Source organism: Balaenoptera physalus, assembly GCF_965194825.1.
Source record: "Balaenoptera physalus genome assembly, chromosome: 11".
NCBI lineage: Eukaryota > Metazoa > Chordata > Mammalia > Artiodactyla > Balaenopteridae > Balaenoptera > Balaenoptera physalus.
Window position 1 is genome coordinate 14,367,670 of NC_138896.1, and position 22,153 is coordinate 14,389,822.

Here is a 22,153-nt window from a genome sequence, read left to right on the forward strand (position 1 = left end):
AACGATCTATTCCAACCCTGAGGTTCTATTTCATTAGAATCACTCTGCTTGCTAAGACAAACATTTTTTCTATCAATAGCAGTTAGCCAAACTTCTTGATTTTTAGTATCAGTCTGCTGGCACAACTTACCTAAATAGGTTGTGCATTTAAGAGAGAGAGAAAAAAAAATCAAGTGTGCGGCCTGGGGACCCATGTATTTTTTAAAAGCCCCACAGCTTACTCACCTAGCTATAAACCAAGTAAAATGAGAGAGAAATATATGGTCTAGATCTGTCACCAAGCCTTTTCTATGAAGTGCCAGACAGTAAATATTTCAGCTTTTGCTGGTTCATTTATGGTCATTGTTGTACATTCATCTTTTGTTTTCTTACAAATATTAAAAAAATGGGAAAACCATTCTTAGCTTCTAGGCTGTACAAAAACTGGATCTGGCATACAGGCCATAGTCTGCCAACTCCTAGTCTAGATCATGAACTACTGGAGACATATAGGGAAAAGGCAGAGCCAGATAAAGAGATCAATAGGACCCTTTATGTCAATGGCTTTTAGTTTAAAATTTTTTCAAGCAGAAGTGGATATATGCCCATATTAACTTTCCTAAAGCTACTGCTTAAAATCAGATTTGGACATAGAGCTGAAGACGGAAGTATGACCTAAAGCTCTGGAAAGCTGGTTATTTATTATATCCTCAAAGTACAAAAATGAGGATATATCACCTTCTCTCATGGAGTCAAGACTAAATAAGAAGCAAGATGTGAAAGTACATGGCACACAGCAGATCTCAATAGTTTCCTCCTTGTTACATACCAAAAAATGCTTATGGAATGAGTGGTACTTCTCCCCAGATAGACTGTCAGTTCCTGGAAGACAGAGGCCATGTCTCTTTTCCCCACTTAGCAAAATGCTCAGGTAGAATAAGACAACCATTCTGAAGGAAGGAGAATGATCAATCTACCCTCAAAGGTTGTATTACACAGCCATGCCCAACCACGTGGGTTCTCTATAGTCTGGCTTCAAGGTACGTTGCTCTAGCTTCATCTCTAACTGCTTTACTTCTGGACAAACTAGCTAACCCCAAACAAGCGTGTCTGTCACATTACTTTCCTACTCCCCATCTTTGTTCACGTGTCCAACTTTCCTTTCTATCCCCAAGGTCAATTTCAATTGGTATTTCTTCCATCTCTCCCCAAAGCTTTCACTCATCAACACAGAGAGATTCTCTTTCTTTTGAAATCCTATAAAGTGTCAATCAAATGGTATTTGGGTAGGAAAATATCTTCTGTAACCCCAACAGCACTTAGCACACTCTCAATTTATTGAACTGAGCAACTGAAAAGTGATTACATTAAAAACCAAGTACTGGCCCCCTATTTTAAGTCTTTTTAAAAATATTCTGAATATTTCAGTAATTAAACACAGTATGTGGCATTATAAAGTAAAAATGTTGGAAGTACTTATGATACTTAACACCTTTGTTATTTAATCAAATAGGAGGCAAGACTTTGAGTCTTTTAGCAAAATGTATGGGAAAAAATTAGGTGAAAAAAAAAAAAAGAAAAAGCTAGTTTCCAAATTCTCATGGGATTTATTTCTAAGATTCTGGTTTGCCATTTTTGAATATGCTGTGAGTAGTTCAATCAGGACCATCCAGTACTGTAGGTATTTTTTATGTGCTAAAGGGAAACAGATAAAACTGAGAGCTGCCATTAATTTCAGGTAGTACAATGTACTGTCATCTAAACTTTTTACAATGTACTGTAGTAATATAAATTTTAAAAAATTTGAAGGAGATTTTCCATGTGTCTGATAACCATGAAGGTATAGAATCAGAGGAATGACATGAGCACTTTTTGAAGGAAGGCAAAAAAAAAAAATCTTGGGAGAAGGCTTACCTATCTTTTATAGGCAGCAGGGCTATTGAAGGAGGGTCTCCAAAAAAGACGCCTGTCACAGAGCCAGAATCCTGTCCTCACAGCAGAAAGGTTGTACTGGGTGAACAGATGAACAAAATAAGTATTAGCTTAAAATACACTATTCTTTTAACAACTTGGCTGAGAAAACTCGAGAGTGCCAAGAGTAAAGAATGTGCAAGCCTTGCTATATTCCACAAAAGATTATGAAAGCAAGTTTAACCCTAAACAGATTTTATTATGGTAATTATTCAATTTTGCCTTCCAACAAAAGGTTTCAATAGTTTATATAATTCTGTAATTCCTCTGATCAGATTGAGATGGGGGAATTCTTATTTTTTAGAACATATTTAAGGACTAACAAAGCTTTCACGTTCACCCTCCCACCACTACCAAATAATCCCTCAAATGGTCCAAATGTTTACCAAAACTATAACTGAAAATTTCTCTCACTTGGTAAACTTTGTAGGATGGCTCACTCAACATCACACTTTTTATCTGCCTTCCTCCTACAGACGCAGGAAAGCTAACACTTGGGTCTTACTGGCCTCCCCTACAACTAGAGGTGGCTGGGTAAAAAGTTCCGGCCAATGAGATGTACATGGAGATCTCTGGTAAAAGGTATCCCTGACAGGGGGGAAAAAGCCAAAACATCACTAGAAGAAAAGCCCTTTGCTCTTTTTTTTATCTGGAACAGGGATACAATGCCTAAAGGTAAAACAATCATCCTGAGATCATGAGGTTTAATGCCACACGTAAAGATGGTGGCTCAGGAAGAGACAGTCCCCAGATTCTTAGTACCTTTCTTGAGCCGCTCTACTAGCCCAGAATTGCCTCTCTGCGGACTTCTTGTCCTGAAAGAAGAAGGGAACTCCTGTTTTGGACATTATCAGTAGGGCTTTTAAGTATTCAGAGCTGAAGATATTCCTGATGTATCTGGGAACATTCAGATAAATTCAATACTCACGAAGTAAATACCCATAGTTTGTTTTATACTTTCCTAGAGATAAAGAGTATTTATAAAAACACTAGGAAACAAAAACTGAAGAAGCATTAAGCTAGCTTTTAAGTGTCTAAAGCAGAACTGTTTTCTGTAATGTGGCGAGCACTGCTCTCCTTCCTTTTCCGCCCCCCAACGATCCCCCTGTACGCAAGGCAACACTGCCGTGAGCGGCATGCCTGAGTGCGGTCTCATCTCACCGGTTCATTTCAGGAATCCTCCCCTAAAGCTGTACTCCCGTGTGTCAATCAGTTGAGTTTCATAATAAGTTTACAGAACATAATTAAACCTCTATTCTCTCATTCTAAAGAAACCTCATCTACCAGTTTCTTCCTGGTTCCAAATTGCTCTCCCTCTACTGCCCTAAGTAAGCAAATGTCCAAGAGCCAAGGTGATAAAGAAGTTTAGACCAGCTCTTTTATAAAGGAATTATTACCCAGGTCACACTCAGAAAGAGCACCTTCTTATTTGAATTAATTTTAAAGAAAAAGAGAATTAAAAACTGCTGTGAACCGCTCACTGCATATCATAGAAACAGAGGTATAGGTACAGAGAACCTCAAACAAAATGTCTTAGCAATTGCTGGCTAACATGCTAAATGTGACATATTTCATATAAAAGACTTAAAAAAAAAACAAACCCTGCCAATTCTTTTTTAACTGCAGTTTTCAGTGATTTCAAACCTACATTTTAAAATAATATTTACTTATAAATTAAGTATCCTACTCTTTCACACAGCTAAATATGGAAAGTAGCAGGTGAATAATATTCAGCCTCATATAACTGGCTAATGAACAACTATAACTTGAACTGGATTTCTGCTTAAAACTTCTGACTTCAGCAATATGATATAGATTATTTGGTCCAAAGCTCTCAATTTACAGAGGAAACAAGAAACAAGTTCAGTTATTTACTCCAAGAATCTAAAACAAGAAGCTGATCTTAACAGGGAGAAGTCTTATCTATGAAGGAAAAATTCATTTCAGGAAATAAAAATAAATAGTATTAACCCAGTAATTTTCCATGAAAAAAAATCTGCAAAAAAAATTCCATCTATAAGCAATCCTCAACTTTTCCAATCAGCCTGCAATTCCTCTGTATAGCCTCTTCGAAAAGAGGTCCTTTCATAGTACTGACCAAAAATACCTCAGTTTATGAAGTCCCTAACAAGGCTGCCACTTAACAGACTCTTCAAAAAAATAGAATAAGGGAAAACAAAGTTACTATTGAAATACTATCCTTCCTGCCAGCACTTACCTTTCAAAGGCAATCAGAGCCTTTCACAGTAATGGAATCAGCAATAAAGTTTTTGAGGAGGATGGCCCTAAATTTGAAGGAGTCTTTAAAGAAATGAAGAATACCTATGTTTGCTAGAGGGGGATTTATCAGGAAAAAAGAAAGTTTTCTCAGTCCAGATTTTACTGGCATTATATTTTATGAAGTCTGTCAATACCAGCCCAAGTAGAAAAACCAAAGCAGAAAACAGAGCATTATGATATAGCTTTTATATTGTGTGACTTTATATACTTAATGTCTGAAAAGCATTTTTGTGGGTTTTTTTCCTCCATGGATTTTCATCATTTGACCTGGGTTTCTAGCAAATGATCCTCGTTTAAGGCTTTGATTTGTAGTGGGACAGTTCCATTTGTAATCATTATCCAGGAACCAATATGGTTATAAATCAGGAGTCATCTACATTCACAGATGTCAACTAACTCAATTCAGAACAAAGGGACAATAATCTGAAAAGCAAATGAGAAAACGAGTGTAAAATATCCTCACTTTTTAACCTGCACCTTAGTAATGACAAGAATGGATTTATAAATCTTGCATATGGTAAAATGTCATCTTAATACTAATAGTAATAGCAGCAGCTAACACTTATATAGTACTTGTGCCAAGTACTACTCTAAGTGCTTTAAATAAAGGCACTTAATACAAATACAACCCTTGGAGGCTGGTACTATCATTATCCCCATTTTAAAGATGGGAAACTGAGGTACAGAATTTATAAGTAACTTGCCCAAAGTCAAACAGTGATAATCAGAGTACAGCTGGGATTTGAACCCAGTTTCCAAAGGCCATGCTCCTAATCATCTTGCTTCAACAAAAAAAATTAGATGTTTACATTCTACAACTTTTCATGCTTTAAGTCTGCCTTTAAAGGTCTTGGGAAGCGTAGTGAATACACAATAGTAGATAACCAAAAATTTGTTGAATGAGGAAATCTATTACTGCAAAATTGCTACTATTTATATTCACATATAAATAACACGTTTTCCTCCTACATGTCCTTAAAATCTATTCCATAAAAACCCTAGTGCTCAGATTACTCATCTTCCTTCACACCAAAAATATATTAAGATACTAGTTATGAAACACCTGCTGGATCTGTAGTATCCTTTTTAAAATTATGAAGCATTCTATACTTAGCTTTATAGAAGTCTTTATAAAATCTGACATTAAAACAAGCATGGATTTTAAATACCTAAAGACAAGTATACACAAAATGCACACCTATAAAATCACAGTTCACCACATCTTTATTCTCTCTAATCCAGCAGTTATCAACTGAAGGTGATTTTGCCCTCAGGGGACATTTGGTAATGTCTAGAGACAGTTTTGGTTTTCACAGCTGGAGGCTGGGGGCAGGGATGTGCTACCAGCATCTAGTGGGCAAACACTCTGCAATGCACAAGACAGCCCTCCAACACCAAAAAATCATCTTGGTCCAAAATGTCAAGCCACATTAATCAAGCCCCTACATAAGACAAGGGGGATTACCCAATTTACAGAGCAAGTTTTGATCATTAAAGACAGCACCAAAACAAGTTAAAATAGAGCCAGCAAAACACTGTTAACAATTAACAGGAAATCATCTCCTTGTACCCTCTTCCTCATCTACTTGATTGAAGATACATATTAAGGAGAGGGTAAAGCTAACCCCTTACATGGTTCAGCAGCTCTCCTCTTCCCAAAGTTTTTCTTCGGAAACTAAATATTCTCAACATTTTATAAATACTCCCAAGTAAAAGAAAATGACGGGCATTCCTAAGTGACACAAAATTTGCCCGCCAATCAAATAAACTTCAAATGCCACTAGTCTCATTAAATAATCCCAAACTGAGATAAAATGGTGGTCCTTAAACCCCTTGCTTTTTGCATAAAGCAGAATAAAATGGTACAAGTCAATCATAAAATATTAATATACTATGAAAAATTTCTTTAAAAATCTCCTTTGTGTTCCTGTCAGGATATGCACTCCTCGCCCTTCATTTACGTACTCTAGTCTTCAAGGTCCAGCTCAAACCTAGTGCACATCAACCTCATTCTTTTCCAACTCTTACACTCTGGCATGGCAATAAAACTAAAAGCTCCTTAAGGGAAAGAAAGGGTTTACACGTAATCATTTCTGTGTCTTTGGAATTAAAAACCAACATGGTACATATATAGTTCCTTCAAATCTACGCTTTCTGTCTTAATCTATTATATAGCAGGAGTATTTAACTCTCTCCATGGAAAGAAATGAGGAAAAAGCCCCAACATTTTACCTCCTCTTCACTTTCTTTATCTTCATCATCTGAAGACTCTTCTTTGTTTTTCTTTTCCTCTTCATCACTGCTAGATTCATCTGACAGAATTTCAGGACATTTGGTTCGCTTAGCTTTCCTGGACATTCCAGAACTGTTCCGTTCCTTCTTGTTGCCTTTGCTAGAAGTTTTTTTAGATTTTGGCAATGGCTGCGTAAAATAAGGATAACATCAATGAGGTATTATATTTCCAAGTCAATCACCTCTTTTTGATAACTACTTCTCAACTCTTCTTGTTCCTGTCTCAAGAAATTTTATTTCCAAGCTTAGCAGCTTTACAGAGAATAACTCATCTTTAACTTCATGTGTCAAGTCAACCTTTTTGTCTGCACTACCAATACCCTTCCATTTTTTTAGAACCTTAGGTTCTAGGCAAGAGACTCTTCACATATTTGAAAGAAGTCTGTGTTCTACATTCTGATATGGGACTAGAAGCCCAAGCGCACACTGTGTTAAGTTCAGGTATTTGTTTACACTTCATCAAGACAATATTTTCAGTTAGACTTGGTATTTATTTCACTCCTACAAGCATTAAAACTATCACTGCCTTCTTGCTTTAGGGGACCCACTAATCGACCAGGAGGAATCATCCAAAAGGAAATAAAACCTCACTTTACACATCTTGAATTTATGAAACATATAGTTTATATTCATATTACCTATGGGTTCTGCTTTCAATAATGCCAGGATTATATTCTCACTGATGATTTTAAATATGCAATAAGTGTTGAGTATGTTAATTATGAAACGAATTAAGAACCACAAAATAAGTACCATTGCCATTACTTTGATATTCAATTAAACCATGTATATTTAAAAAGCAGAGATCACATGAGGAAAATAATTTAACTAACAAATTTAATTTTTAAATGCTTTCTTAGGGGAGTACTTACTAACTTCTGAAATTGAAAACTATAAAATAACCTTGCATAAAGGATCTGAAAAGACAAAGACTAAGGAATTAAAATTATTTACTTCTAAAATCACGGGCATCTTTTGTCTTTATTTTTGCCTATGTTATTTTCTACAATAAGGAAAATTCTGTAACGTAACCTTAAGATACGCGACTGTGTAAATGTTATTGGTAACTTTAAGCTATCTCTCATGAAACTAGCAGAACCACAGGTCCCTTCTCTTCCAGGAACTTTCAGTCTTAGGGGTCGCTGTTACCTGTACAAAAATTAAGAAAAGGTGGCTGCTTTGTGTAATGTGGCATTTTCAGGCTATCTACAACCCACAGGACAGCCTCTAGCTTGCCCACACAACCTACCCTTCTCTAAAGACAGACTGGGAAACAGCCAATGTAGGTACCTCCAGAAAATAAGTTAGTGGACCAAAGATATTTCTCAGAGAGGTTCTCCAAAAGAAACCTCCTAGAATGTATACAGATAACCTTGTTATGTGAACTACTGCCATTACCACCTATTACCAGGAACCAAATCCATCTGGATAAATTCTTCGATATGCTTGTTTGGAGAAAAGGTAACTCACCATCCAAACTCTCACTACTCACTAAATGAAATCCAAGACATGAATATATTTGAAAAATGTGATATCCCTCACTATGTCAGCTCAGGAACCAGATGCAGGTAATAGGAATATAATCTGTATGTGAAACCAGTAAGATGAGAACTGGAATGGATGCTGGATAAATTTATACAAGAAAATGAAAGAATGCTGCATCATTCAAGAAACCAATCAAGAAAATGCAACTTCTAAAAATAAATGAAGAGACTTTCATTTTAAAAAATTAATAATATATAAATGCCTTAGAGCTTTCCTATACTGGTTCTAAAAATAGCTGAATCTATTAATCAGAATCCAATGTCAAGAGCATCATCCCTTTTTGGAAACAAAATCTGATTAACAGTCAAGCTAGAAGTACAAAAAGATAGTAAAACAATGTTAAATCAATAATTTTGAGACTATTCTAGAGCAGAAAAAATTAGTATTAATGACTTCATAGTGTTTTCCTTAAATGATGGAAGCATATGGTAGCACAGAAAATAGCTTGAGATTGATACCATTAGATTAAGGAGTAATCATCACAGAATCAGATATGAAAAATGGATATAACAGTAAGATTCCATAAAAAAAGGATAAAACAGTGGTTCTCAAAGTCTGGTTCATGGAACCTGCGGTTTCCTGAGACCTTTCCAGAAGTCCAAAAGGTCAGAACTATTTTCATAATAATACCAAGGCATTATTTATTCGCTCTTTTCACTGCGTTGACATTTGTAGTAATTGTGCAAAAAGCAAAGGTGGGTAAACCTACTGGTACCTTATCGAGATGGAGGCAGCAAACTGTGTTTGTAGTCATTATACTCCTCACAACCACACACCGGTTCTTGATGAAACAGTAAATACCGTGTTAACTCTCAACCTTTGAGTACATGTCTTTATAACATCTGTGTAACAAAATGGGAGGTACACATAGAGTACTTTGGCTACATAAGGAAGTTCATTGATCTTCTCAAGGAAAAGCACTTGCACAACTGAGCAGTGAACTAAGCTACCTTTTTTCATGGAATATCATTTTTAAAAGAATAATTTAAACACTATGCCTATTCAGACTTAGGTGATAGACATAGTCTCAAAAATAAATGTGAGCCTGTCACCTCAAAAAAAAACTGACAGTATTTATTGCCCATGATAAATTTCAAGTGAAAATGAAAATTTTGGAAAGTTCACATCCACTATCATGGACCTGACAGCCTCCCAATACCTAAAGATTTTTTTTTCTGATGAGACGATGGTTATATTAATGAATGTGACTTTTTGACAGTGTTCAGTGAAATGCGCCAGCATTTGGAAGATATGCATAATTCAGGGAACCAACATTTTCCAAATGGAGAGTGCATATTACAAAATCATGCATAGGTAAAAGGTCCAAGTTTATTAACATGGTTTTAGATACATTACAACTAACCTTTAAGAACCTCCCCATTGTGGAGTTTTGGTGTTATATCAAAGGAGACTATCCACAATTATCTGAAAGGGTTTTAAAAATATCCCTCCTTTTTCTAGATACACAGCTGTGTGTGGCTGGATTTTCTTCATGTACTTCAAGCAAATCAATACATTGCAACAGAAGGAAATGCAGAAGCAAATGAGAATAGAGCTGTCGTCTCTTAAGTCAGACATAAACAGATTTGCAAAAACAGAATGCCATTCTTCTCATTAAAATTTTGTAAAGTATAGTTATTTTTCATACAAAATATTACTTTTGTTAACATGTAGTGAGCCTGTCGTTATTTTAGAATTTTTCAGTTTTAATTTAGAATACAGTAAATATCAAAATAACCCACATAAACAAAAGCTCTTGAGGTCCTCATTGATTTTAAGAGGGTAATTGGGTCTTGAAACTAACACATTTGAAAATCACCGAGGAAACGTTGAATATAAACATATCCCTCACAACTCAGGCAACTTAGTAATTGCTTCTGGGGAAATAGTGTTCAAACTCACCTTTTAAATAAATCAACTAGAACCCCTCCTTCCCCATTACCATACGCCTTCAGTTTGTAGCTGTATGACAAAAATATCCTTAGGTATCACTATCCAGCTAATGGTCAACAGGACCAAGAGCAGACAAAAAGTCCCAGAGCTATTTTCTGGTTTCTAATCTTAATGCCCTTCTCCCCTCACTGATGGTATTCCCCTGAACTCCTAGGCCCTCTAGATCTCTTCCCAATTTCTTTCCTATCAAAATGAGAAAATATGAAAATATCTGCTAAAAGATTGAAAACAAACTGAAAATGCAAGGTCATATAATTAACACTTCAATAAACATTTCAACTCAGTGATGTCCTTTGTTACTGTTAAACAATCAGGGCAAACCTAATCCAGATTTTAGAAGAGTAGTGAAAACTGTAAGACTTTTACTTCCCTGTCCAGCTCCTGGGCTCTCCTGATGATTCTGGAAATACAGTCCAAGAAACTTCAAAGAGCCAGCTTTTTTCTGTCACTTTTTCATAACCTTATTCCAGTATCTAGTAAATATCCAGCTCTAACACACCACCTTGCCTTTCCTGATCTGATTACAGGTTGCACACTCTCCCTCACCAGCCCAACACCTCACCCTCAGCTCAACCTGTTTCTGTTCTTCAAGTGCCTTGTAGATACATAACTCTGGATACTTCCTTTGTATTTCTGTCCCATTTGACATTTAGTTAACAATTATTTTTCTTAATCTTACATCCTTTACATCTGATAAGGGAAAACGCATCCGTATGCCTTCTCTGTTATTTCTATCATGAAACTGTTGCAAATATGTCCATGGAAGGCACATTCTTTGAATGTAAAAGATATTACTGAATGTTGACAGCAATGCTAATTAAAATGTTCCAGAAAAAAAGAGAATGGAGACACTACAAATAACTGATTTGTTACTGAAATAGTAAAAAGTGATCCTCACTTTGCCAGAAGGCTTTGGATGCATTAAGAAATTCAAGATCCTTTTCACCAGTTCACTATTTACACCTGATCGCTCCAAATCAAGAACCTCGCAGATGCTCTTTAACATGGCATTTCTAAATCTGAAACAGATAATGGAAGAAACCAATGTGATTACGTAGGAAAGTTTATAAACATTCTCCACAATATAAAGATAACAGCTAACCAAACTGGCTCAGCCACAAACATTAAGAAGACAGCCAATGTTTCTCTGAATCTTAGAAGTACTCCCGATAATCGTGACTACTGCACAAAATACAACCAGATGTAATTATTAATAAATGGAAAACATCATTTACCAATTAAGTCTTAAAGGTGGTATGAAAATAAATTCACTTAGTTCACTGAAATATAACGTAAAAAGTTTTCAATACTATAAAATTCACAAACTTGTTAATTCTTCTGGCTGGTGATTAAACAATACATTTTCCCCTGAGTATTCCTACTGACAATGTCTCAAACAAGGTATAGGTAATGACCTTTAATACTTAAGAGTTTTTAAACTACAGGGGACTTAACAAACAAAAACTCTTATATGAATATATCATCTCATTAAAAAAAATTTTTTTAAAGAATATATCATCTTGTTTGCATTAGGATGGAAATGATTTCTATCAAATTGATTAACTTCAAAATAGTTTAAATGGTACCTATAAGTGGGAGAACAGAGTGGCTGACAGGGAACAGGAATGGAAGAGTTTTCACTACATTTCCTTTGGACCTCCTGAATTTTGTACTGTGTGAATGATTTACCTGTATCATTCTTCTAAGAAACAGAAATGTCTTTGAGTTTTCAATAATCTTGACAGCCGCTATTTATCGGAAATAGTTAATACTTTATGATGACATGGTCTTGGAATTTAAAGCAAAGAATCAGCAGTCCACTGAAAACGTAAGGGCAGTTATATTTAAATGTTTAAAATTAAGTTTGAGGCACATTAACTATGATATTTATAAAAATAACTTACTTTTTCAACATTTCTTCCTTCTTTTTATATTGGATACTTCCTTTTTCAAATGGAAATCCACTGAACTGACCCACATTCTTCTTTAATGAGGACACCTGAAAATGTTTCTCCTATCATTAATGCTACTTATTACCCAGTGATGTACACAAATTTCAAAGCCAACACCTTTATTTTCACACCTGTCTCCACATTATAATATTGGTGTATTCAACATTTTTTCTTCACATTGGAAAACTGTATTTGCTACTAAAATATTAACATTATAAAGTGTTCACAAACTCAATTCTTTGAAAATAACAACTTGAATTGAAATGTATTTCATCTGGGAATTTTTACTAGTAATTATAAAACCACAACTAAATGTTATCTGACAGCACCAGGGGATGTGGAAAGTTACTAAAAAGACAGACTACTCCCTGGCGGTCCAGCGGTTAGGGCTCCATGCTCTCACTGCCAAGGGCCCGGGTTCAGTCCCTGGTCAGGGAACTAAGATCCCACAAGCCGTGCGGTGCGGCCAAAATAAATAAATAACATTAAAAAAAAAATGACATCCTTTCCTTAAACAATACAAGTTACTAGTAATATTTCTTATTTTCCAACAGAAAGTCAGGGATTGATTCCTTAAAAAGTAAAGAACAGAGCACCTCCAAAAGTTAATACCATTTAGCAGTAATGGGACTTGTGTAGATTAGATTGTTGTCAGGGTCGAATGAGGTAACACACATGAAAATAAATTTTACCATGCTTCAGACAGTCAAACAATGTCAAACTTTACTTTACCCACTCACAGCTCAAAGCAAAGTCTCCTCACTTATATGGAATACTGAAGTTGCGTGTACAGTATAGTAATTCAGTAAATGAAACATTGATTTATTCTAACATTGGCAAAAAATTACCACCTAATTTAACAGATATTTCCTCAAAATGAGATACAATATGCTGTATCATTTATTTCTGAATGGTTAGAAACATCCAAAAAAGGGACTTCCCTCGTGGTCTAGTGGTTAAGACCTCGTGCTCCCAATACAGGGGGCCTGGGTTTGATCCCTGGTCAGGGAACTAGATCCTGTGTGCCGCAACTAAGACCCAGCGCAGTCAAATAAATAAATAAATATAAATTAGTTTTTAAAAAATCCAAAAAATAAATTTCTTCTAATACAGTTAAAATCACTAAAATCATCATAATTTTGATTTCACAATGTGAAATTTCAGTTTGCCTTAAAAACAACTACAGTATAAAGAGCCCTGGATGTTAAAATACTAATGGCTAATATCCAGCTACATGTCCTCTGATAACTCATTCAACAGTGTGTCGGCTGGCTCACTTTTGTAGGGTATGGAGATTGATCTAGTTGATTGCTTAAGTCCTTTCCAGAACTAAAATTATGCTTCTATTGTGAAGTTTTTTAACACATAAGTATACTACTAGGTAAAAGGTATAAAAAAGGTCTTACTGTGCCTGGTCTGTTGTAAAGCAGTTTATGTAGATTTCTAAGTTCATCCGTTTTCTTCTTACTCAGAAAAAAATGTATCCTTTCAATTTCACAAAGTTTCTGCCCCTTTCCTAGGAAAAAATACCATGTTAAATACCCATTATGTGTTAGAACATTTAATTTAATAAGAATTATTTTTACAGCATAATTTACATATAACTTCTGCTCTAATAGGGCAAATTAAATAGAATTACACCAGTTATATATTGCTACTTAGTAAACACTAAAAACTAATAAGCACTGCTATCCATCATTTTGTACATTTAGGCGTTTTCACTATAAAATGAAAGGAACATAAACTTACCTTGTGCAATTGTAAATGGCTCTCTTTGCAAGGAAGAGACTTGCATTGTCAACCTCTCTACTTTTTTCTTTTCCCTCTTGCCTTCCACGATGAGACTCTTTTCTATAAATTAATTTAATACTTCTTAAATAACAAAAAGCTTAAAGAAGGTATTAACTTTTTTACATAAACATAAACTCTTCTCCTGAGCATGATTTTGAGAAGCAAATGATACAATAGAGATGAAAATACTTGATAAGTTAATAGCATCACTGAAGTTTTTTAAAAGTAACACTTTACTTACCTGGCAACCCCACAGGGGAACCAGTTTAAAAAAAAAAATCAGAAAGCAAACAAACTTCTATCCAGCTACAATTATTGCTATGGAAGTCCAGTCATTTTATTTGTGAAAAATCGCCAAGGTGCTCATTAAACCTACGATTTGACTACACATAATTCTATTAATTGGGATTCCATTTACCGTACATCAGAAAACAGCAAGTTTAGATTGAGATTATAAGAACTTCAAGAGATATTCAGGGCAAAGCAATAATTTAGTAAGCTGACAGAAGAAAAACAACAGCAAGGCAGAGCAGCCTGGAGTTACTATGGCTAGGGTAAAATTCTACAAGTTTACATTTAAGGCAATCAATTGGGAGGGCATTACTTTGTAGTTCAATAAATGATGTTCATAATAATGGTCATAAAACCCTGTAAAAAAGTTTTGCAATGTTTAGTCCGGACTGCTTTTTTTTCTAAGCTAGGTAATATATATATTTTACAATTTAAACATTATGCTGGATTTTCTTTTTTTAATTTTTGGCTGTGTTGGGTCTTCATTGCTGCGCACAGGCTCTCTCTAGCTGCGGTGTGCGGGCTTCTCATTGCGGTGGCTTCTCTTGTTGCGGAGCACGGGCTCTAGGCCCACGGGCTTCAGTAGTTGCGGCTCGCAGGCTCAGTAGTTGCGGCACACGGGCTTAGCTGCTCTGAGGCATGTGGGATCTTCCTGGACCAGGGATCGAACCCGTGTCCCCTGCATTGGCAGGCAGAATCTTAACCACTGAGCCACCAGGGTAGTCCCTAGGCTGGATTTTTCTAAAACCCATTTACTTTCTGACTGAGATAAAGTCAGATAAATAAGAGGACACTATAGATTGTTGGAAGTCCTTCCATTCATTCACCTGCGTGCCTGTTTTGTGCCAAGTTGCACTAGATACTAAGGAGGCATCAACAGATGACTAAGAAACTGAATATTTCTTGAAAGAGATCATGTCTACTGGGGTCCATGAGACACAAATATACTCCAAGGTAGAAGATGGTAACACACTTTAAGAAAGATAAAATTGAAAGTTCTGGGCTTCCCTGGTGGCACAGTGGTTGAGAATTTGCCTGCCAATGCAGGGGACACGGGTTCGCGCCCTGGTTTGGGAAGATCCCACATGCCGCGGAGCAACTAGGCCCGTGAGCCACAATTACTGAGCCTGCGCGCCTGGAGCCTGTGCTCCGCAACGGGAGAGGCCGCGACAGTGAGAGGCCCGCGCACTGCGATGAAGAGTGGCCCCCGCTCGCCGCAACTAGAGAAAGCCCTCGCACAGAAACGAAGACCCAACACAGCCAAAAATTTAAAAAATATATAAAAATAAATAAATAAGATCCGGCACAACCAAATAAACAAATTTAAAAGAATAATAAATAAAGTTTCAGCTCTGCTGGACCTGGTTTCCTTCATAAAAAAAAAAGAAAGTTCTGTGAGTTGATGAAAGAGTAATTCTTTTTGGATTATGGAAAAAGGACCAAAACATTGGATCTGGCTTTGAAGGACAGGTAAGATTTGGAGATGTAAGGATCTGCCCACAAGGAATTAGTAAAAAGAAAGGGATTCCAGCAGGGGTATGCTGGCAATGGAGTGTAGCATGAAGAGAAAGCCCTCTAAAGCAACGCCGGTGACCACTCCGCTCCCTTTCCCTGCGTGACAGAAGCCCTTTGCTTGCTGCTGATTACCATCTATAAGCTAATGACTTTCCTGGTCCACCTCCAGCCCAGAGCCTTCTCCTGAGCTTCAGGCTGTCAAGTGAACAGCTCCACTTCATGTCCTACAGGCAACAAACTCAGTGCATCCAAAACAGAAGTCATAATCATCTCCAAACTCACTCACCTTCATGAATTCTATCTTTCAGAAAATGGCAGTATTATCCACCCAGCTGCCAAAGACAGAAACCTAGGAGTCATCTTTTACAAGGCATCTCCTACCGCCCTCCCCCTCACTCCCCAAACCACTGCCAAGCTAAGTCAATTCACCCCCTTAACTTGGCACAAATTTCAGTGTCTTGTTTCTATGATGCCTCAGTAGTAGAGTTAAATTTTCAGGGCCAAGTAGGATAAAAACACCCACAATTTCAACTGCTCCACAAACACCTCAAATGAGGAAAAGGAGAACAATAATAAATTAGGACAACTATAGAACTGCCTGGGGATAATTTTTTTTTTTAATTTTCATGTTAAAAAAAAAATTACAATTTAAACTGCCATCCATCTCCCGAGCATTACTGTACCGGTCATTTATAGAATTTTTACATGACTTCTATAATTTCTTCCTGATGTGAAGAAATTCATCATCTCGGTGGTATCCAAAACCAAAAACTGGAGGAAAAAGCGCTGAGAAAGTCTTGGACTAGTAGTGAGATACCGCGGCCAATTTTCAGTTATTATATTATGAATAATTTAAAAACAATTCATATTTTTCCTAAGCGTTTTTGTACTTAAACGTGGACATGCTTCCCCTCTTGGAGCACATACCACTTTAGACAAACAAAAGGCACACGGTGTAATCTCAACCCAGAATGTATTTATAAAAAGTGCTGACGGTGGACTGGTTTAGACTTAAAAAAAAAAAAAAAAAAATTGACAGTGAAACCTGGGTTTGGGACGAAAACCTCAAACCTCTTCCCAAGTTTGGTTGAGCGGTAGTCAAATATTAAACAAACCTAGATTGGGCTAACACCACGAGAGAAAGCTAAGATCTGTGGCACGGAGCTTTAAGTGGTTAGAAACAGTTTAGGAAGCTGGCACACCTCAGAGGCACTGCCCCATGCGTCCTGGATAAACGGACGCACCACTCAATTCTCTACGGCTCCTCGCTTTCGTGCGTCCAAACGGGCTACTACCGCTCTCCCTCAACACCAAAACTGAGACAGCGCTGAGCCCTCATTTAACTTTCTTTCACAGTTCACCGCTTTCGTATGTAACTACTTTCTAAGGGAGCGACAGCTTTCACCGGTGTTTCCCCGTGAAAGTAACTCCCCTGAGCCTTTGAAAAGAACGTCTGCTGAAGTTCGGCAAATAAAACTATTAAAATATTTCCAGGACTCGTATTACTAACTTTTTCAAGTCTTAATATGTGCTTTCCGTTAGGACCCTACAATAACTTCAAAAGGCAAAGGACGTGTACTTAAATTAGCAAAAATAAAACATTACCTTAGTAACCTCCAAGGCTAGCAGTTTCAAAAAAAAAAAAAAAAAGATCTGAAACTTACAAACTTCCTGTCAAATGATAAAATGGTATGAACTTCTCTGCTGCTGGCGAGAAGTAAACTGCACTCCAAAGTACTAACAACGGAACGAGTCATTTTTTATTTTAAATTGGAATTCCCGAAGTTATTTTCTCTGCTACTGCTCAACACAAAAAACCCCCTAATTCCGCAAACATTCTTACTGAAAATCACTCCGATTTAGCGTCTCTAAGTGCAAAAACAGCCAGAACACCGTTTTCGGTAAAATCGATCACTAGCAACGAGACTTCCTCCCCACCTTTCTCTTCCTCCTCCTCCTCCTCGTCGTCGTCCTCGTCCTCCTCTTCACTTTCTTCTCTCGGGCCGGGCATTTCGGGCTCTTTCTCGGACGCGGGCTGGGCGGGGGCTCCCTCTCCCTCTGCAGCAGGGCCGGAGGAGGACATGCTGTGGACCTGCGGGCGGGGAGGAAGCCACACGTCTCGGTCCCCTCGTCCCCGGCTGGAAGGACGCGGCGGCCCCAGCCGGCCGCCCCCGGGAGCCGCGGGAAACCTGACCGCAAAGTTGCCTCCCAGCGTAGCCCGGTCTGCTGCTCTCACTCCCCGGGGGCGGCTTCCCTCTTGCCCCGCGGGCAGTCCGGCCGTCCTGAGGCGGGAAAGCGCGGGCGCCTAGCCGCCCCTCCCACCGCCCGGTCCGCGCCGCCGGCCGCCCCGCGTCCCCTCCCCCGCCCCAGGCCGCCGTCCAAATGGCCGCGGCGGTGCGGGCGGGCCCCGCGCGTCCTCTCGGCCTCTCCTTCGCCAACGCGGCCCTCACCACGGGTCCCGGCCGCCGCGGGCCTGGCGCGCGAGGGCACGAAGACGCTCCGGGGGGCGGCGACGGGCACCGAGCAGGACGCGCGCCGGCCGCTCGCTGGCGTGACGCTTGCGCCGCGCTCTCGGCTGCCCAGAATCAACAAGATTTTCAAAATGGCGGTTCGGGAAGGAAAGCGGGAATGCGGCGGCCAATCAGGGCCGCGGGCTGGGAGTTGGCGCGCGCGGAGTGGGGGAGGTGGGGCGGGCCGGCGCCTCTGTGGGAAGCCCCGGCGGGCTGGGCCGCGGCGGGGGCGCGAGGGTCGTCCTGGCCGCGGGCAGAGGGGCCGCGCGCTCCCGGGCCGCCCCGGCGGCGTCCGGCGTCAGGTCGGCGTTCTGCCGGGAAAGCGCCGCTTCCCGGGCGGCGGGCGGGAGCGGGCCCGGGACCGGCGAGGCGGCGCCGAGCGGAAGAACGCTAGAGGGCCTGCATGTGTATTGTCTCCGTGGCTCGTTCCCGGAAAAGAGAAGCGGCCGCGGGTCCGGGAGGGGGCGGTCGGAGGGTGGTGAAGAAGTTTACATCCCGTGAAGTCGCTGCTACAGTATTTCCCAGAGGTTGAGGGGAATAACTAAGTGAGCGATCGCATCTGGGTCCCAGAGATCACGCTGGTGATGACTCCCGAATCTGCTGTATTTCGGAGGACCCCGTCGCTTGTAAGGTGCACCGCAAGGGAGAAGCCCCTACCACGTTGAAAGTTCACAGTCACCGGAGAGAAAAAGATTTCCAGACCTGTAAATGTAGGGGGAAATCATGTGTGTTAGTTATAATAGAGGAAATACGGTATCACCCATTCCAGACTCTTCTCCCAGAGTTCTAGGCCAGCTCCGCAGAATCCTTTAAAACTCAACGTTTAAAAAAGTGAACACATTGCTCCCATACCCTTGAGTTTCCGGGCTTGCAGGTCGAAACCCTTGCAATAAACTCATCTTTTGGCTTTGTTTAAAAAAAAAAACAACACAGTGCTTCCCCCCGCCCAAATGCTCCCCCTTACTGTATTTGATTCCCTTCATTTTTTCCCCCCGAAGTCTTCAACCACTGTCTGTCCAAAGGATCCTTTCACTGGACGAACTTAACAGAAATATGATCAGTTAAATTTGCCTGAATGGACTCCGGTTTGTAAGGCAAAAGTTAGACATTTTCTTTGAATCTTCTTTTTTCCTTTTGTGCCCCTACTGAAAACGTAAGCAAATCCTGTCACTTATACCCTCAAATTTTAAACCGTTTTTCACTCTACTGATGTCACTCAGATCCTGTCCACTCTCTTGCTTGGATTTTGACATAGTCCCTCACTGGTCAGGTGGCTTCCACATTGCTAGCCCCACCTCCTACTAATCACGTAGCAACCAAGGTGATTTGTTTGTATTTTTGTTTTAATTATCAGATTGGATACTCGCTTGCCTAAGACTCTCCAATGATTCCCCATCATACTTGGAATAAAATTCAAAATACTTACGGTTGTCCACCAAAGAAAAATGCACAACCTAAAAGTTGCGAGTTACTTTTTTTTTTTTTAATAAATTTATTTTTGGCTGCGTTGGGTCCTCATTGCTGTGCCCGAGCTTTTCTCTAGTTGCGGAGAGCAGGGGCTACTCTTCGTTGGAGTGCACCGGCTTCTCATTGCGGTGGCTTCTCTTGTTGCAGAGCACAGGCTCTAGGCGTGCAGGCTTCAGTAGTTGTGGCACGCGGACTCTGGAGCGCAGGCTCAGTAGTTGTGGCGCACGAGCTTAGTTGCTCCACGGCATGTGGGATCTTCCCAGACCAGGGCTCAAACCTATGTCCCTTGCATTGGCAGGCAGATTCTCAACCACTGTGCCATCAGGGAAACTGCGAGTTACGTTTTATTCGGGGAACTTACTGAGGACTATAGCCTGGGAGACAGCCTCTCAGATAGCTCTGAGGAACTGCTCTGAATAAGTAAGGGAAGAGCCAGGATATATAGGAGTTTTTGCTGAACGAAACCGACAAAACAACAACAAAAAAACCCAAACAAAAACATGTAGTCAAACATCAAAAGATTACTGCTAATCACAAAAAAAAGACATCTCAATTTCATGATTTTAGTGCTTTTCTATGAATGGGAAGATGCAAGAGATTGGGCTCATTGGAAATTATTCCTTAGAAATGCATCTCTTTTTTTTAATAAATAAATTATTTATTTATTTATTTTATTTTTGGCTGCGTTGGGTCTTTGTTACTGCATGCAGGCTTTCTCTAGTTGCGGTGAGCGAGAAATAAACTTCTGTTAAAATTGTTTAACTGCTGTTAAACTTTTACCAAAAGAACCTGTCTCATCCTAATATACCATCGCATCGCAATAAACGAAAAATGCTCTGAATCTTCATAATAAGAGTTCATTTTGGTTTGCATGCATTTGGCAAATCCCTATTGACCACTTACTTAAGCATCAGGCCCTGTTTTAGGTGCCAAGAATACTGTGATGAACAAGACAAAGTCCCTGCAGCCACAAGGAGTTTACCTTTTAGTGGGGAAGACAGACAATAAGTAACTAAAATTTTCGGGTAGTGATAAATGCAACAAAAGAAACAAAGACCTTACTTCTTTTTTTGTTGTTGTTATAAATTTATTTATTATTTATTTATTTTTATTTATTATTTTTGGCTGCATTGGGTCTTTGTGGCTGCCCACGGGCTTTCTCTAGTTGCGGTGAGCAGGGGCTACTCTTCGTTGCGGTGTGCGGGCTTCTCATTGCAGTGGCTTCTCTTGTTGCGGAGCACAGGCTCTAGGCGCGCGGGCTTCAGTAGTTGTGGCACGAGGGCTCAGTAGTTGTGGCTCACGGACTCTAGAGCGCAGGCTCAGTAGTTGTGGTGCACAGGCTTAGTTGCTCCACAGCACGTGGGATCTTCCCGCACCAGGGCTCAAACCCATGTGCCCTGCATTGGCAGGTGGATTCTTAACCACTGCGCCACCAGGGAAGTCCTTAGAAATGCATCTTAACTATCTAGGGCCAGTATCCTGTTTTTCTCTGTCCTGAATTCCCCGCAGGGTGCAGTGGCTGATGGCTTGATGGTGGTAACATTTGCTATTTACTGGAATGACAGGCAACATTCTTTGTTTACTGAAATGGCAGGCAACAATTTTTTTTTGTCCACATGGTTTATAAGGTGCTACATCATCCAGTTGCTGACAATCTTGATTTCATCTCTCTGACACTCTTGGCTGTTTCAGTCACACATACCTTTGATGTTCCCCCATAAAGCCAAGCTCACCCCTACCTTTGGGCTTTCCACTTTTTTTCTGCCAGGACTGCTTTTCCCTCAGAATCTTCAAGTGATTTGCACCTTCACATCATTTAGCTCTATGCTCAAGTGCTTCTCCTATCCCAATAGCATCACTATTCCCTTGCCATTCTTTTTCAGTCATTCACTTATTCATTCAAAAATATTTATTGAGCACCTACTCTCTGCCTGTCACTAGGACTAAGTCCCTGCCATCTTCAAGTTTACATTCTAGTTGAGACAGTGAACAAACAAACAAGTGAATATATTGTATGAAAAATAGCTATGAAAGTAAAGCAGGTTAAAGGAGATAGGAAGTACCAGTAGGATGGATGGGATTTTATTTTACGTATTTGATAATTAAGGAAGATCTTGTTAATAAGATGGCATTTGAAAAGAGATCTTAAGTAAATGAGAGCAGTGGAGAAAGACTAGATATATTCTAAAGAATTCTCTAGAGTACTGAATGTGGGTTATGATGACCTTGGGTTTTTGGTTCAATAGCCAGAACAGAGTATGTATTTGCTGAGATGAGGAAGACCTCAGGGGTTGGGGGAGGGTGCAGGCTTTTATTAGGGGAGGGGCAAGGAGTAGTGGGGAGGGGAGTCAGTTATTTTTTAGGCCTGTTAATTCTGAGATTCCTGCTAACATCCAAATGGAGATTCAGGCTAGGCAATTGGATACGAGAGTCTGCCATTCGGGTGAAACTCTAGCCCAGGATATAGATGTAGGAGTTGTCAACATGTAGTAGATGGTACTTAAAGCTCTGAGCCTGGAGGAGCTCACAGAGTGAATATCAGCAGAGGGTCAAGATTGTACCCTGGAGCTCACCAGTGTTTAGAGGTTCAGGAGAGGAAGTGGAACC

General features: G+C 39.5%; 1 protein-coding gene across 2 annotated transcripts in view; it reads right to left on the minus strand.

Annotated features, from left to right (window-relative positions):
* Nucleotides 1–18,498, minus strand: part of DEK (DEK proto-oncogene) — a 30,071-nt gene extending 11,573 nt beyond the window's left edge. The window contains exons 1-7 of one of the 2 annotated variants that reach the window (XM_082415231.1): nt 18,020–18,498; nt 17,508–17,661; nt 13,722–13,823; nt 13,379–13,488; nt 11,925–12,019; nt 10,919–11,039; nt 6,463–6,651 (exon numbers count right to left, since the gene is read on the minus strand). In XM_082415231.1, coding sequence (XP_082271357.1) covers nt 6,463–6,651; nt 10,919–11,039; nt 11,925–12,019; nt 13,379–13,488; nt 13,722–13,823; nt 17,508–17,652 — 762 coding nt within the window. In that variant the 5' untranslated portion in view covers nt 17,653–17,661; nt 18,020–18,498. Of the gene's footprint in view, nt 1–6,462; nt 6,652–10,918; nt 11,040–11,924; nt 12,020–13,378; nt 13,489–13,721; nt 13,824–17,507; nt 17,662–17,763; nt 17,908–18,019 lie in introns of those variants that run through there. The other variant, XM_082415232.1, reaches the window with a different exon arrangement.
* Between the last annotated feature and the right edge of the window lie 3,655 nt (nt 18,499–22,153).